Source organism: Rhynchophorus ferrugineus, unplaced genomic scaffold (assembly GCF_030347505.1).
Source record: "Rhynchophorus ferrugineus isolate W39M unplaced genomic scaffold, kcgeb_rfMv2 rfM3, whole genome shotgun sequence".
Lineage (NCBI taxonomy): Eukaryota > Metazoa > Arthropoda > Insecta > Coleoptera > Curculionidae > Rhynchophorus > Rhynchophorus ferrugineus.
In genome coordinates this window covers 14,432,727-14,451,411 of record NW_027472582.1, presented here as the reverse complement: position 1 = coordinate 14,451,411, position 18,685 = coordinate 14,432,727, and the positions used below count along the sequence as shown (strand labels likewise).

General features: G+C 31.5%; 2 protein-coding genes across 2 annotated transcripts; one reads left to right on the top strand and one right to left on the bottom strand.

Annotated features, from left to right (window-relative positions):
- Nucleotides 1–1,411: 1,411 nt before the first annotated feature.
- On the top strand, nucleotides 1,412–18,422 carry Orco (Odorant receptor co-receptor). Its single transcript, XM_076401014.1, has 12 exons — nucleotides 1,412–1,562; nucleotides 4,139–4,314; nucleotides 10,555–10,689; nucleotides 10,745–10,881; nucleotides 10,939–11,093; nucleotides 12,086–12,214; nucleotides 12,268–12,364; nucleotides 12,417–12,624; nucleotides 15,143–15,242; nucleotides 15,301–15,405; nucleotides 15,465–15,620; nucleotides 17,715–18,422. The coding sequence occupies exons 2-12, from the start codon at nucleotides 4,139–4,141 to the stop codon at nucleotides 17,763–17,765; spliced, it is 1,449 nt and encodes a 482-aa protein (XP_076257129.1). The 5' UTR covers nucleotides 1,412–1,562; the 3' UTR covers nucleotides 17,766–18,422.
- Nucleotides 5,563–10,056, bottom strand: LOC143194316 (uncharacterized). The gene is made up of 3 exons (XM_076401013.1): nucleotides 9,319–10,056; nucleotides 8,539–9,034; nucleotides 5,563–8,436 (listed from the first exon to the last, which is right to left on the bottom strand). Exons 1-3 carry the CDS (start codon nucleotides 9,817–9,819, stop codon nucleotides 7,571–7,573), a joined length of 1,863 nt encoding a protein of 620 aa, XP_076257128.1. The 5' UTR covers nucleotides 9,820–10,056; the 3' UTR covers nucleotides 5,563–7,570.
- Nucleotides 18,423–18,685: the final 263 nt, after the last annotated feature.

Below are 18,685 nucleotides of genomic sequence, written 5' to 3'. Positions count from 1 at the left end.
TGTCACGATGGATACATTGGTTGATGACATTGCTATACTTTCTGCCGCAGACAATAACGGAGAAGCCACACGAAAATTACAACAGGCAAGTGACAATATAAATAATTGGACTTGGTAAATCCTAACTTGGAAAATAAAAATTAATGAAAGTAAATATATGCATGTACATCAACCCTATCATTCCATATAGCAATAATGCTAAATATCTCGGAATGAATCTTGATGCAAAACATCACTGGAAGAAACATGTAAAAGAAAAAAGGAAAGGAATGGAATTAATATGTAGGAAAATGTGTTCGTTAATTGGAAGTAAATCACAATTATCAGTACATAATAAATTACTATTATACAAGCAAGTATTGTGTCATATGAATTTGCTATTTGCTATAAAATAGTTTTTAGTAAGAATTAGATTCAATATATTTTATTTGTTTTAAGACTAAATAATAGTGATTTTGACTTTCTCCGATATATCTTATCTTGATTTTATTTCACAATTTTCATTTATGTCCTCCCCAAAGCTATTGTATTTTAGTAGTGAAAATGTAAGTCATGTTCTAGAGGAACAAATAACAAACGTGATGATTTTAATTCAAAGTTAGTCAAAAGAGTAAACAGTTGAATTAAACAAACCTTGGGAATGATAAATAAGGAACTATATTGTCTCCCTTTCAAAGAAAATCCAGGGATATTGGAAAACGGTTTTTTAAGTTAGTGACTAAAGACTAAAGCCTAAAGACTAAAGAAGTGTATGTTATAACCAGCGATCCACTATATAGTTAGATCAGAAGAATTTTATCTACAAATGTTGGAACCGTCTATTGACGGAATTGTGACTAGAAAAACTGATTAGGAATTCTGTGTATAAGTCTATCTCGTCTGAAATATTTTCCAGATATTGCTCAGTTCGATCGCTATTTATTTTTATCCACAATTCCTCATCAAAATTAAAAAAATCATATGTTCTTCGACGTTGGGTTTATCTCTTGCCCGACAGGAATAGCAATCGACAATATTTTTTAATAATATTGTTTTATTATTTTTATTTTTTCGCTGAAAAATATGTTTAATTAAGTCCAACGACTAATTTATACCAGCTTTCTGTTAAAAATCTGAATTTACTTAATATAAACAGGTCGTAATTCTTGATACGCTTCATTTAATTTCATTATACTGTCTCAAACAGTCTATCTACCTAGTTATTACGTTGTTGCAATTGAAGGAACGTTTTTAGGTTACGTACAAATTAATATTAAAAGTTCCATTTTGCGATCCGTGTCTCTGTACTTACTAGAAAAACATATTTTTTTCAAACGCCACCACTGAGGTCGCTAAGCCATTGGAGCTAGTCTCCACCCAAGTAGAATGAGCGCGGTTTCTGATTGGACCACGACAGATATTGAAAATTCATCTATTCCTTGGAACTGAGTGTCAAGTTTAACTGTCGAAGTTTTCGATATTAGTTGTGGGGCGTGAGTGGTGAAAGGTGAGGAGGTGATCAGGTGATATGAACAGTGACAATATATTCGTGTAGTAGCTGTACTTAAATAAACGGCCTAAAGGTAATTAAGCTGTTTTCGGAAATCTTAATGAAATTACATTACCAAGATAGAAATATGTTTTCGTAATGATGACAGAATATCATTAATACATTATTTGTATTATGGCATTCCATTATTACGTGTTAAGCACATTGATTAGAAACAATTATATCAGTTGTGTTTAATAATATTCACAATGATTTAACAATTAAAATAATATCTATTGGTTGTAATAATAGGTAATATAATAATAAGTGTAGACTATAAATGTATCTATTAAATAAGAACACATTTACCTTGTAATTCTCTGTACATAATATTTTTTGTTAATTGTAAATTTATTTCTTTAACTCATAATATTTTAATAAGAATTAAGAATATATAATAATTTCTGAACTATATGGTTGTAGTATTGAACTATCTACTACATTGACCATTATCACACCAACTATATTTTTCTTTAATTGTAAAAAGTAATATTATAACACTTAAGGAATCACTGTCGGATGCAATGTATTAATGATTTTTTTTCATTCCCTTAAAAATGTTGTGGAATTAAATTTCTGTAATGACATATAAAGCTTTTTTGATTCAGTTTGCATAACCCCAATTCACTTAAAACGAAATTTTCGAAAGGGTTTTTGAGGAATCTGAAGTAGGAATCTATTCTTATAAGAATGCGAATTTAAAGAATAGCCAAAAGTCCGAGGGAGCTAGCTCAGGCTAATAGAGAACTTGCGAAATTATGAGTTTTTGGTGAGAAAATTTTAGATAAGATCTGGATGAAAGTTTTATATAGATGCAACATATAATTATAACATTTTCCAAATTTAACTAAAGGTCTTTGTAATTTTAAATACTAAATATGTTATTTCCAATTATCATTTTCATATAAATACCATCTGTTACATATCGAAAGAACAATTTTATAAATCTTATAAATATGATACAATATTATAATCCTTACTTACAATTTTTGAAGGAATTTGAAACAAAGCAAATGTATATTGAATATTGGCTTTAAAATCAATATTCACTTTCAAAATAGATCTACAATAATCAGATATATAAATAAGAGACATTTGGTGATAATAAAGCATATGGGGTTAATTTCAAATAACTTAATTATAATTTAACAATTGCTGTACATTCTTTAAACATTTATCTTTTACGTTGCCGACTAACTTATAATTGTTATAGTACATTATATTATATATAGGTATATATTTATGAGGACCCATCGGCCCTATTTTAGTCTCTAGTGTAATAATGTGTATGCATTAGTACTACTATTTTACTATTAAATACATCTCATTACACCACACTACTCAAGATCAAATGGTTTGATTCTTTTGAGTGTGTGTCCTATTCTGGTATTATCCAGGGGTTGTATTACTTCGATATTGACATGATGATGGAGTTTGTCCTCGGATCTTCTTGCAATTCTTTTGATTTCCTGAGTGACAATGTCTGAAAGTCTTGATGGAAAGTAATCAGACCTGTAGTATCTCGGCGTACCTAGAATACTTGTCAGAACTTTGTTCTTAATAACTTATATTGTATTTGTTTTAGTTTTTGCGTCTGTCCATATAGTTTTCATACTTGCTTGTATAATAGCAATTTATTATCTACAGGTAATTGTGATTTTCTTCCAATTAACCAAGACATTTTCCTATATTTTAACTTCAGTTCTTTTTTATTTCTTTTTACATACCCCTTACAGCGAAGTTAAGCATCAAGATTCATTCCGAGATACTTAGCGTTGTAAGTAATGCAATGATAGTCAGTACTATTTATGGGTGCTTGTGTGGTCTGATTTTACGTGAACTGTACATGCACAAATTAACTTTCGTTAATATTGCTGTACATGATAAGCTCTCAAATTTCATAACATATCATAAGGTACATACAGGAACACATATCTCTTTTTTCTCTTGAACTCTCATATAACATAAAACCATGTCAATTGTTGAATCTAAAATTAAATTTTCATTTTTCATTCAAACTGATATTGCAACTATAAATATACACATATTAACTTATTCAAAAAAAAAACAGTATATTTCAGAACTATGTAAAGAAAAGTTGTTCTAGCAATAAAGTTAATTAAGTAATTTCCAATGTATCATTTCATCACCACGGTCTAAAATCAACACGTAATATGAACCAGAAAAGATCAATAATATGTAAAGAGTTTTTCAGTAAACATAACATTTTGAACTAGTTATAAAAATTTGGCAAAAATAAAGCAATGTTCATTAAGCAATAAACCATCCCATACAACACAAACACACATCATCGCGAGATTCAGTGAACTAAAATGCAAATATACTTTATTCGCCAGGTTTAGCTCCCCCTGGATTTTTATGGTTCAGCTTCCTCATGTATTACAGCACTCGTAAAAGTGAATTTTAATAGCCTTCTGAATAAAAAAAATATGTTGAAACTAATATGATTCAGAGGATGATATAAATAATATAATAAATTTATAACATATATCAAAACTTGAATAAGATGATATCATGGAACATTTTAAATTCGAATTGCATGTAAATTTAGAATTATATACAAAAAAATTAACCTGTTACTGATTTCAGATGATGAACACATTCAAAGTTGCGGGCCTGGTGGCCGACCTGATGCCCAATATCAGGTTAATCCAGGCTTCAGGGCATTTCATGCTGAACTATCATGCGGATAATTCTGGCGCATTGCACGGTCTGCGATTAGGATACTGCTGTATGCATCTCCTATTCGTTTTGCTTCAATTTGGGTAAGCATACTTTTTAAATTTCTATAATATTTCGCCGATTTTAAATAGAGAGCGTTTTTTTGACTACTTAATTTTATTTTATAAGCAGGTAATATAAAAAAAAACTTGTAATACTTGTCTATAATTTCAGTTCCATGTAAACTAAACATTTTTAACAAGATGTAAATATCAATAGGCCTTAACAGCATTAAAATCTAAATTAGAGGATACTTCTTTCCAAAGGCATGAAAAAAGAATTTAACATGATTAAAGCCGTGATAACTAACATATTCTCAACAACTGTTTACTGCTGATTATACCTCCACAAAAGATGAATATATTTTGCGATTTTCTTAAGTTTTGCTACGTTTGCTTTTAGTAAAGAGTAAACTACCCTACGGGCCCTAAAAGGTAGCACTATTTTTTTTTTAATTTTGACTGGTTTCTGCGTTTACACAAAACTGCGAATGACGCATAATAAAGATCTCTAGACTTAGAAGGGTACAATTCCTCAAAGACGACAAAACTAATAAAAGTTTTATACAATTGAATAAATATATATATATATATATATATATATATATATATATATATAGTGCAAAACTGCGAATGTAATGCGATAAGGAGACTTGAAATACTTGTCCATAATTTCAGTTCCATGTAAACTAAACATTTTTAACAAGATATAAATTTCAATAGGCCTTAACAGCATTAAAATCCAAATTAGAGGATACTTCTTTCCAAAGGCATGAAAAAGGAATTTAACATGATTAAAGCCGTGATAACTAACATATTTTCAACAACTGTTTACTGCTGATTATACCTCCACAAAAGATGAATATATTTTGAGATTTTCTTGAGTTTTGCTACGTTTGCTTTTAGTAAAGAGTAAACTACCCTACGGACCCTAAAAGGTAGCACTATAGTTTTTTTTTAATTCTGACTAGTTTCTGCGTTAATACAAAATTGCGAATGACGCATAATAAAGAACCCTAGAGTTAGAAGGGTACAATTCCTCAAAGACGACAAAACTATCTGAAGCGAATAGGAAAATTGTGGATAAAAACTGTATAAAAGTTTTATACATTTGAATATTTATATATATATATATATATACTAGCTGACCCGACAGACTTCGTCCTGTCAAAAAGATTTGTAATGTGGCAGTTTTTGTGCCTACGTATTTTAAAAAATTCTCCTGAACAGAACCATCACCCTGGTGATAGGGCGTTGTGAATAAAAAATAATTAAATAAAACATATATAAGGATTGAAAAGTAAGTAATCGCTTTATTGTTAATCATGTGAATCATAATTATTATTATTATTATTATCATTATATTGCTTTGTGGTATACGATGTTTTTTGTTTGATTACCTGGCGCATAGATAAACAAATCTGATGGTTTTCCAACACGGGAACAGGCAACATACAATTGACCATGTGAGAAACATGGGTTTTCTAGATTAATACCACAAACACTTAATGATTGCCCCTGGGACTTGTTTATAGTCATAGCAAAAGCAAGCCGTCAACATGTCTATAGGAAATTTGCCATTACCAATGTCAATGAGTTGTTTAGAGAATATGTTTCCAGATTGGTCATTTTGCAACTCGACACGCATATTCTTGCTTAAATGAAGTACTTTAACATGTTTCCACAAATTGGAGGACTTTAGACATGCATTGAGTTCATCAGCTGGCGTTGATCGTGGAATCACTGGCAATGTTTGACGAAAATCTCCTGCTAATAAAATCATTGCACCACCAAATCGGTTATTATTGCTACGTAGATCCTTTAAGGTTCTGTCTAAAGCCTCCAAAGATTTTTTATGTGCCATCGTGCATTCATCCCAAACAATCAATTTACATTGCTGCAAAACCTTTGCCATTGCAGAGTTCTTCGAAACGTTGCAGGTTGGAGTTTCATTGCTTTGCATATTTAATGGCAATTTTAGTGCTGAATGGGCTGTTCGACCACCTTCAAGCAAAGTTGCTGCGATTCCCGACGAAGCGAGTGCAAGTGCAATTTTATTTTGTGAGCGAATTGTTGCTAATATTAATGAAATAAAAAAAGTTTTTCCTGTACCACCAGGTGCATCTAAGAAATAAATCCCTCCAGTTTCATCATTTGTTACTTTCATAAGAGTTTCAAATACATACTTCTGTTGTTCATTTAACAGTGGAAGATTTGTTTGAATTTATTCTTTCAAAGCGTTGAGATCATACAGTCTTTCTCGATGCAACTCTTGGTTAAAAGCGTCATGCATTGGACGATTGGGCGCGGTCAGGCCTAATTGAATTAATAGTTTGTTTGACATTATCAAGCACATGTCCTCAATTGAAATCAATGCTTCATTGTAAATTTCTTCACTGATTTGTATATTTGGATTTCCCATTCTATTCCGTATTTGATACAAAATATCATCACACATATAATCTTTGTACTTCATCCACAAATCAATTGGGTTTGATGGGAAGCATGTAGATATGATTATAGAAAACAATGTTCGTATTTGATGAGTGTGTGATGATATTACAGCATCATTGAGAGTTTGATCCCAATGAGCGTCATTTTCAAGCAATTGCAAACGTTGACAGGCTTCTCTGTAGGATCCACACAATTCACCATCAACAGTTCGTAACTGTTGGAATGATGTTGGGCCACGTACATTGACTAATAGCAGTCGTAAATAAAAACATTCATCATTGCTTGGATGTACTGAATAAATCCGGCCAATCGCATCGGTGGAATATACATCTGTATATCCTGCAACTGGTTTTCCTTGTTTCCGTCGTATAAATCTCCTTGAGGATTGATTCCAGGTATAATATTTTGGCATTTCAGAATATAGCAATGTTTGTGCGAAATCATCGTTTTGGCATGTCTCAAAAAAACTGGTTAATGTAGTAGATGGTGGCTGAGCAGCTCTTTGTACTGCGTTCTGTGCTGTAAAATACACTCTTTGTCCATTTTCTAAATGTACAGCTAAGTGAACAACAGAAGGGTGTCTCTCATGAATAGGAAAAGAAAATATTCGCCAAACTGCTTCATTACTACTGACATAGCGGCCCATTTGGTATTGGGTAACTTCATCATTAGAATTCTCTGCACCAATTCCAATCACAGCCATATCACTCCCTTTGGTTACATATTTGCAAATGTATTTAATCGATTTCACTGAATGGCAAGATTCAACGTTGATGTGTGCTTTGAATGTCTTTGATAAAATGGGTGAATATGGAACAATCCAACGATTATCTATTTCAATATCTTGTTAATTTAATTTGACAATTGTTGATTTTCCATTGTCTGCTGTCGATCTGCGACGATACAATGGATAACCGTCATTACCAGTAATTGTTTCCGATATTAATGTCCGTGGATATCGTTTTGAACATTTACCATCCATCATACACGGTGAATTTTGATTAAGAGTTCCACAGGGACCATGTATCATGTTTTTGATAACTACCTCATGCAATCCAGGATCTACTTGTACATTAGGGATTTCAGCTGATATCACTGCATCAACTTCATTTGGCCTTATCTTTTCAACCAACCAAATCAAAATGTGTGCATGTGGCAATCCTCGTTTCTGCCACTCCACAGAATACATCCAGCAGCGTGTCTCACCAAACACATTATGTTTTACGATGAAATTCATTAAAGATTTCAACTTTTGTCTAAAGACTCTGGCTGTAATATCATGACGATCAATGGATGATTTCCCAGGTAATAACTCCTGCTTAATTTCTATCCATTGCGGATTGCATGTAAATGTGATGAACAAATCTGCTGTACCATAATGACGAACATACGACATGGCATCTTGAGCATATTCGTGCATATGCCGAGGGCTTCCGATGTATGTTGCTGGAAGAATAGTCATCCGACCGACATTCTGTGCATTTCCATCAGTATTAATCGCATCTCGAAGGTGAATATACTCTTCAGATCGGAGTTTGGTTTGATTCAACCTGATGAATGTTAATCTCTCCGTTTCAATTTTAACATACATGTCATCAACATATTTGTGATATAATCGCCGACATTTCAATATGTGATTATCTGCATTTTCCCGAATCATTAGGCGGTATGAATAATAGTTCATTGAACTGACTTTTTTGTTGGTTTCAGAACCTGTAAACTGATTTTGTTTTAATAACATTCAAATATAAAATTAAAATACATAATATAGTGACTGAGATATTATCGCCATAGCTAAACTAATATTTTAGTTACCTGTAATGGGATTTATCATTTTTATTGATAAATCGTAGCCATCTTCACCTTGCCAAAATATAATGGGATATTGCAGTGCATCATATGAGCGGTGTGTTTCCTTTATAGGTTGTAATTGAAAATTCCGACGATGTAAAACAATATCACGGGATTCCAAGTTTTCTCCAACTACAACGATAGCAACTTCATCAATAGTTGGTGCATTAAAACGTCTTGTATGTTGACCTGCAGGTGTTTTATCAGCTCTGATTACAATTTTGTGATTATCGGATGGCATCAGATCCAGGGCAGTTTTAAACAATATAATCAATTGATTGTGTTGATGAAATAAAGTTTGTAATTGTTCTACAATAGACCTTTTTACTAAATTGTTATGTGCACAACGCAGATCAATTTCTTGTGGTGAATTGCCCATAAAATAAATTTGCAGGAATTTGTTGTCGCTATCTGACACTGGTAACAGTGAACCTGCTCTGTGATATATTTGCCCTTGTATCTGTAAATAAAAAAAATATTATGGTGTGGTATAAATTAATGGATTGTCAATGATCAAACTTAAATAATATTTGATCTTAAAAAGTATATATTTAGTTTTAACTAATATCTATCAAATATAAAATATAATAAAAGTGTCACTGAAACTGAATCACCATATAATATGATGACTAAGTGATATATTTCGTAATGATTAAGAAATTGAAGATTAGTAACACATCTTAACTTTGGTGACAGAAAATTTTGTTCGCTAAAATAATTATGAGTAACTGCTATAATACATACCTTGAAAGTTGGCATAAAATTTTCCCGAACTGCATTTGTTGCCCCAAATGAAGTCATTTGAAAGCAATTGTTATATTGTTGAATATGTGTCAAAAAGTGTATAGAATCTGTTCCTATTCCTGAAACCAATGAGTACAATGGTTCTGGTGGTGGATCCAATTGTATCAATTTCACTTTACCATTTGCGCAACACAATCCATTGGCTTCGTTTTTGTATTTTAATGCCTTACAGTGTGAGCAAACCAAGTTCATAGAACCAATAACAACACATTGGTAGTTACTGTAGTCAATTGACACATCGTAACTGAAAGCAGCTGGATTCAAACTTGCGCGATTATTAGTTGAATGTCGCGCTCGCGCTTCACGCGTTTGTGATATCCGAATTCTTTCACGTTCATTTCCGTCGTCACGTTCTTGTGCAGTACGATTAGATCGGTAATTAGCTTGGTTTATAGCATTTCTGGTTCTTCTACCTAAATTGCTTCGTCTTATAGGAGGCATATCAAATATAAATTATTTTTTCACTAATCACGAACTAAACAAACACTAACTAACTAAACACTCTGCACAAAACACGATATACGAATTTGTTTCGTGTATCACTTGACAATTCATCTGTCATCTGTCAAAAGTCATCTGTAACAGACAACTTTTTTTTTTAAATTTGATATGACTTGAACTCAAATCCTTTTAAGCCGTACGAATTGTTTTATTTATTTAAAATTTGAATTAAATTTTAAACAAATAAAAAATTTTAAATAAATAAAACAATTCGTACGGATTAAAAGGATTTGAGTTCAAGTCATATCAAATTTAAAAAAAAAAAGTTGTCTGTTACAGATGACTTTTGACAGATGACAGATGAATTGTCAACTGATACACGAAACAAATTCAAACAAAAAGGGCTATTTTTAGGGTTTTTCCAGCAATAATTCTAATTTTTCTCGCCGTAAAAACCATCCCTGAACTTCAACGAACATTTTAAAAAAAGATTTGGCCAAATTGGTCCAGGCGTTGTTGAGTTATGCGCTTAGGAACATATTTTGCGATTCATTTTTATATATAAGATATATATATATATATATATATATATATATATATTTTGGTAAAAATGAATATTGATTTGGAAGCTTCTTAGCAACATTTGTTTACTACTAAATTAGACTTTTTAAAACAATAAACAAATGTCGTCTATTTGAATGAAAGGATTTAATAACATTGTTGATTTATTTTCAGATGTATTTTCGGTAATTTAGTAAAAGAAAAGGATAACGTCAATGACTTAGCTGCCAATACAATTACAATTCTCTTCTTTACACACTGTTTGACAAAGTTTGTATATTTCGCTGTAAGATCGAAGTTATTTTATAGGTAAGTTTAAAAACAGTGGCTCCAGTTACCAAACATTAATTGTTTAATTTCGTAGAACCCTAGGGATATGGAATCAAGCAAACAGTCATCCCATATTTATAGAATCCAACAACCGATATCACGCATTGGCGTTAAAGAAAATGAGAAATTTACTATATATTATCATGATAGGTACAATATTTTCCGCATCAGGTATGCATCAGCGCAATATAACCTTTTTTAATCATGTTAATATATTTTGAATTACAGCATGGACTGGAATAACGTTCATGGGAGACAGCGTACATTATATCAAAGATCCAAATAATGAAAACGAAACTATTTCAGAAGAAATTCCACGCTTGTTGATTAAGTCGTGGTATCCATTCGATGCCATGTCTGGAATGCCATATTATATAGCTCTGGTACGGCTTGCTTCAATCTCACAAAAAATATTTATTTAATTAAATTGTTTACAATGCGAATTCGATAATTTGGACCAATTAAATCTATAATGAAACATTTTCTTTCAAACAAGTTAAAAACAAAGATTGTGAATTAATTTTGACGGATTTACATTCATATCAAAGCTTTTTTAAACAACTTTTTTTCTTTTCATCAAAACAAGTTTTCTTTACCAAATAATATCGAATCGAAGTTTGATGTAGACCAACAAAAGACCATTTAGTAACGGTCAAAAAGAGACTTAACATTATATAATTAAAATAACGACATGAGCGTAATATTTAATTTTTCACGAAAGTTGAGAAGTCATCCTACCTTATCTACTGTATTCGTCAATCATTGCTACTTTACATATTTTCATTCGCCGAAAATGTCTAGACGTTTGAATCTGCATCAGATCTGCATTATTTTAATATGAATAAAGCCATATTCTAGCTAAGAAAACTCGACGAAAGCTTATAGTACGTTTTGAACATAGTGGAGCGAAGTGTAGGACACATACTCTTGGTGAATATCTTTGCCAATACCTTAATGGCAGTAAATTGCTTAAATGATTTATAAAGAATAAATGAGAAGAAGAATTTTTCAGTTTCGTCGAACATTGAGAAGCCGAAATTTGTATTAAATGAGTCCATAGGTTACATGGATCTACTTTATACCAAGCTTTTAATGTATAAACAGAAGTATAATTGTTAAGTTCCATTGGAAATAACGCCATTTTTTCATAGAACAATCCTATCAGTCACATAACCTATTGATACAGATTTGAAAATGCTACGAGCAATTATTTATATGTCTAATTTTTAATGAACATTGTTTAATAAAAAGGTTATGAAACATCGAAAACATACTGTAGCAAACAACCAACAAGTTGTATATATGTACCATTATGTTAATTAATATTTAATAATAACAATGAAGAAAAAAATAATAACTAAAAAGTATTTTTTAGGTTTTCCAAGTATACTACGTCCTGTTTTCCTTGCTCCATGCAAATCTTTTAGACAGTTTGTTCTGTTCGTGGCTGATTTTTGCTTGCGAACAACTACAACATTTAAAAGAAATTATGAAACCCTTAATGGTAAGCACTATATCATTATTTTGACGTATTTAAATCATTATTCATCCTTATAGGAATTGTCTGCCTCTTTGGACACATATGTTCCAAAAAGCGCTGACCTGTTTAAAGCACCTAATAGTGCATCATCTCAAGACAATCTTATTGAAAATGGTAAATAGCAATGTGTCATAGTTGTGTCACCTAAATAATGTCGAGTTTTCAGAGTACAACTCGAAAAATGATGAGCTTAATTTAAAAGGAGTTTACAGTACAAGGCAAGAGTTAGGCAATCTCACATTTAGAAGCGGAGCTCTACAAACCTTTGGTCAAGGAGGCGGTGGTGTTGGTCCTAATGGTCTTACCAAAAAACAAGAGCTAATGGTCAGATCTGCTATAAAGTATTGGGTGGAGAGACATAAGCATGTCGTAAGGTACTTGATTAAATACTTTTATTTTAAAAACTTTTACGTAATATTATATATAATGTGTACTATAATATTATGTTACTGTTTACCTACTATTATTTCGTTATTGTTTTATCATTATGTTTATAGTTAATTATTGTATTTAATCTTGTGGATTGTTTGATTTTACATCTTCTAAAATAATTATAATGGTCTGAAACCCTCCTCCTCTTATTTCATTTATAGCTAGAATTCTCTCATGTTTTAGTCTTAGTGTATATATTTACAACACTTTGAAGGAAACTGCCATAATGCTGATGAGTCAATAAGCATCAAATACAAAATTAAAGAAAGTCAACTACTTTTTTAAACTATTTCACATGCTATCAACATACAACATTTCTTAAAGAAAATTACATTTTTTGTCATAATTAGTATTTTGAAATTAAATTTAATTAACCAATGATACTGTTGATGATAATGTAAAAAATGTCCTTACACTATTAAGGAATTATTGGCATTATTTGTCATACCTTATTACCATCTAGTATATTTCTGGCCAGATCAGTAATAGTTACTTAAACGAGATTCTTTCTAACTACATTAAATATGATATATGATAAAGTATTCCATAGTTAACTACGATATTGAGTCGTTCAATATCAAGGTAAACTTATAAAATATAACTGATCGATATATATTTAATAAATGGTTTAAAATCGAAGGGGATACCAAGCACATGGTCAAAGTCACATAATAAATAGATAATGAAAACTGGAGCACTTGATACCCCTATTCACGATATTATAATGACTGTAATAAATTATACCATATATTTTTTAATTACGTGGCAGGTTTTAGTCGATATTAGAATAACTATTTCATTATTTGAACAAAATGTAACTTAAAGGCATGAAATATAAATTACCCTTCTTAAACCATCGTGTTAATGAAAGGTAATGATAGAACAAAGCGTGCGCTTCTGCTCTTTTGTCTTTACTTATAACTCTGTTATTTTTTAATAATTCATACTCAATTATATGTTAACATATAGGGTACACATATAAAATTTATTTTACTTTCTCACTAACGCTTATACTTATCATTAATATAACTGTTAACTATAAATTTTCATATAAACCTCATATTTTAATTGACTTCTTGAAAGTTATAAAGCATATGTTGGTACAGGTCAATTGAAAAGTCTCCGGCCTACCAGAGTAAAACACATTTTTTTCTTCCTTTTTCAAGATAGTCAGTGAAAATTATTCCATGCGCATTCCAAAATACAGACGCCATAACCTTGCCAGCCAACCGTTGCGTTTTCCCACGCTTTGGAGCGGGTTCATCGTGTGCAGGCCAGTCGGATGACTGAATCTGTTGTCACATATCGACGTAAAAAGCTCGGGTTTATTACGCTTGATCATCTTCAAACACTGCTCCGAATCATCAACTCGTCGTTGTTGAGTTGATATCTTTAGTGTGTCTGCTATGTTGAGATCTGAGAACAGGAAATGGTCGCCGGAGGCGAGATCTGGAGAATACGGTGGATGAGGCAGCAATTCGAAGCCCAATTCATGGATTTTTGCCAACGTTTTCACTGACTTGTGACACGTTGCATTGCACGTGCTTTCTTTTCCATCAAATGGGGCCGTTTTTCGTTGATTTCATTCTTCCAACTGTCCAATAACGCTATGTAAGAGTCACTGTTGATAGTCCTACCTTTTTCAAGGTCCATGAATAGTCTTCGAATTGCTTCCTCATCCACCGTACTCTCGAGATACAGATCTAAAAATTTTCGTCGTAGGGAAACGCAACAGTCGGCTGACATGTTTATGGCGTCTTTATTTTGGGATTCGCATGGAATAATTTTCGTTGGCTACCTTGAAAAAGGAAGGACCATCAACAATGACTATTACATAGCGTTATTGGATCGTTTGAAGGCATAAATCGCCGAAAAACGGCTGCATTTGAAGAAAGAGAATGTGCTGGTCCACCAAGACAATGCACCGTGTCACAAGTCTGTGAAAACGATGGCAAAAATTCATGTATTGGGCTTCAAATTGCTGCCTCATCCACCGTATTCTCCAGATTTCGCTCCCAGCGACTATTTCTTGTTCTCAGATCACAACAGAATGCTCGCTGGAAAGAATTTCGTCGAATAAAGAGGTGATCGCCGAAACTAAGGCCTATTTTGAAGCAAAGGACAAATCGTACTACAAGAATGGTATTGAAAAGTTGGAGGGTCGCGTAATCAGTGTATCACCCTTGAAGGGAATTACGTTAAATAAAAGAAAATTATTTTGCCAAAAATTATTTTGTGTTTTACTATGGTAGGCCGGGGACTTTTTAATTGACCTTTTAAAAGCGAATATAACCCAAAGTATATTCGTAGTTAATGTAGAAAATATTTTGATTAATATATATATTCTACCAGTTTTCGCAATAAATTATTTTTCAAGGTGAAATAATAATCATAATACATGTTATCACTTAATATTAGTTAAACATGTAAATCTATTTTGTTTATTAAATAAATAACTAGATTGGTGACGGCTATTGGTGATGCTTATGGTGTTGCACTCTTACTTCATATGTTAACAGCTACCATCATGCTTACTCTTCTTGCTTATGAAGCCACAAAGGTAAATTACGACATGATTATTGAAAACGTGATAAAATCAACTGAGTTCTTATATTTAGATCGATGGCGTTAATGTGTATGCCGCCACGACTATAGGATATCTTCTATATTCACTAGCCCAAGTCTTTCACTTCTGTATTTTTGGAAACCGACTCATTGAAGAGGTTTGTTGAGATTGTAAATACTGTATATAATACATAAATTAATGTCATTAATATTGCAGAGTTCATCAGTTATGGAGGCAGCGTATAGTTGTCATTGGTATGACGGTTCAGAGGAAGCAAAAACGTTTGTACAAATTGTATGTCAGCAATGCCAGAAGGCCCTGTCTATATCTGGAGCTAAATTCTTTACGATTTCTCTCGATCTATTTGCATCTGTAAGTGAAATTACTGTCACTTAATGCCGATTAATTAGGTTTTCACAAGAAACTAATAATTAGTAGGATTATATTAAAAAGAACGATTTATTTCGGTTGCAACTTCAATATCTGCAGACCATGCGGGTTTGAATTTTCGAATTTGCTGGAATAAATTATTAACTGCTTGGAAGGTAGTTAAAAAATGTTTATCTGTAAACTTTATTTAGGACTTCTTTCTTTAGAATTAGTAAAACGTTAAATTGATATTTCTAATGGGTATTATTTTTAAAAAATGTGACAGTTCACTCATAAACTGACACAAAGAGTTAACTTAAAATAGTTTGATTGATGTGACGGACCACATTGCTCTGGGCAAAAATTATTTGAGTTGAAGTGTTCGATTCTATAAAAGCAAATAATTGTTTTATACTTTATGATTAGACAATATTATTATTCATAATGTTAAGCTCTATAATGCCCTGTTTTCGTTTATCATTAAATTCGTGTTCTTATATGTGCAACTCAAGTTAAATCAAGTTAAAGAATCAATTGGTTCTATTTCAACGAGCGAATTGTATATTTTATCTGCATGTTTTAACTGTCATATAACAGACGCTATCAGAGCTAGTTTGCAGTAATGAAAACTGCACTGTGGGCCAGCCTTAGTTAAAATATCAACTAGTATGGAGTAACTAAATTAACAGTTGGAGTTAATATTGAACTGGAAATTAATATTGAAAACCAGCAGCAAGGAAATATATTCTGAAGGAAGTAATGAAAGTTTACATTATTTTTAACCAACATCAAAAAAGGAAGGGGTTCTATGTTCGGCTGTATTATTTTTAATGTATGTTCGGTGATTTCTCCGTCAGCTATGGCCCGACTATCAAAATTCTTTTATTATTCGAAAGAGTGTACTTCCGAGGTGGTCCCATTGGAAGCAAGTTAGGAATTTATGGGGTGAAGGGGGGAAATCCGGGGAAAAGCTCAAATTTCAAAGGCACGTACAATGTTTCCACATATTTTTTTATCTAAAATAATCAGATATTTGGATATAATGTTATTGCTGCACTGACGTGACGAAAAATTCGAAGTAGTTCAGTGCAGAAGCCATTAAGTTTGCTCTTTAGGCACTAACCATATCATATGAGAAGCCGTAGAAAGACAGTAGGCAACTGTTTCTGTGGTTAGAACGTTAAATTCACACTCGGAGGTCGCGGATTTTATTCCCAACAAGGCAGCAAGTTTTTTTTCTAGTTTAGTTGGAACATTTGTCAAATCACCTAGACAAGATGGCAGACCCCAGCGCCTGAAACATTCCTTTATTCTATTGTTTCTTTATTCCTATTTTTCCTCATACGGGCTGTACTTTTACTTGAGCTATCCATGGTAATACTTAATAAAATAAATGCGTAATTTATTGAATAAATATCTAACATTAAAAAGATAAAAATGAAATATATTTCCAAAAAAAAATTTAACCGACTTGAAAAGAAAAAGAAAAATAAATAGGCCGGCTTGGTTGGCGTAGTGTTAAAGGCGACAGGACGGTCCTACTACTGTTGCGATAATAGCGGGTTCGAATCCTGCTGGGGCATGGTCGTAAATTTATGTTTATGATTATTTAACATTTGTGATTGTCCTTAAGCAAGAGACCAAAATCCGACTAGGAAAATGATCCCAGTCACGCCAGTAAATTATATTAGAAACAAAACAAATCTTATTTAATATAAATGTTTGGGTTTAAACCACAACCCACTTTAAACTGATTTTTGTTTAGTTGACGTTAGCAACAATTATTACGTTCGTGTTTTATTTTAAAGCTTTTTTTTGTAGTAAGGTAAGGTTGAAATTCAGACCAATTTTTCATAATAATCAATAAATGACAATATGACTGAAAAATGTCCTTTTTTATTGAAATTATGCTGATTAGCTTCAAAATTAATATGGCTTGAAATTGAGGCACACAGAGAAAAAGAAACATTTGTGCGCATATAACATCCTTAACACAAATTTATATTCCAAGAATCCGTTCTTTAGTACAAATTTATTTTTAAAAACCTATTATATAATTAATAAATATATATTCCAAGCACTTTTATGCATTTTTAGGTATTAGGAGCCGTTGTTACTTACTTCATGGTATTGGTACAACTCAAATAATCGTCTCACTTGGACTCTCCATATTCCACTCAAAACTCTTCTCTTCGTATATCGAAACCTGTCAAGAAACAAAAGCAATACCAATTTAATTACTTTCAGTGCTAGAATGTGATAACGAAAGAATAAGTTGATATTATAATAGATTATAGTACAAAAAATTGTGTAATATTAATGTTATATATTTATTATTTTTCATTAGCTTGTTTATAAAACAAGATTGTTTTACATTATAGTCTCTGTTCATGCACAAATATAGTTAGATAGATTTTGTTAAATTATTTCGTAGATTTGTAATGTTTAAGATATTTATAATAAAAAAACTAGAGAAAAGTTGTTGCTGAAATACGTTAATGTGAAATTATAATGTTAGTAAATTAAAATAATTTCATATATATTTATTTTTCTTTTCTTAATTTAACATTGATGACTTGTAAAGGCATTCACGGTGTCCTTATTAATATAAAAAATAACATAAAATGTAATTTACTATAATTGTTTTGATTCGCATAGCACGTGTTAGTTAATTTCTTAGTTTAAGTATCTAAATAATTGTATCACTAATAATTAGATCGTTTACCACACTTTAAATACTTTAAATTCTATGGTACCTGTTATTTATAACCTATAAAATTACTAAAACAGTTTTCATTAACAAAATATATTTTCTTTATCCTTTTCCTTTAGGATTATCTAATATAATTATGCAAATAATATTTGAATATTAATGAGTGACAAATTTTACTCGATGTACTAACCCCTTAAACGTATTAAGGGTATATAATACCTTGGCGTACTGAATAATTTTCCGTTTTTGTTTTTTTTTCTGTAAAACTACTCAGAAAAATATTTTTTTGGATACCTATAGCAAAAACAACTCTACTTAAGTTTGCACGATAGACATTTTAACGTCTATTGACCTA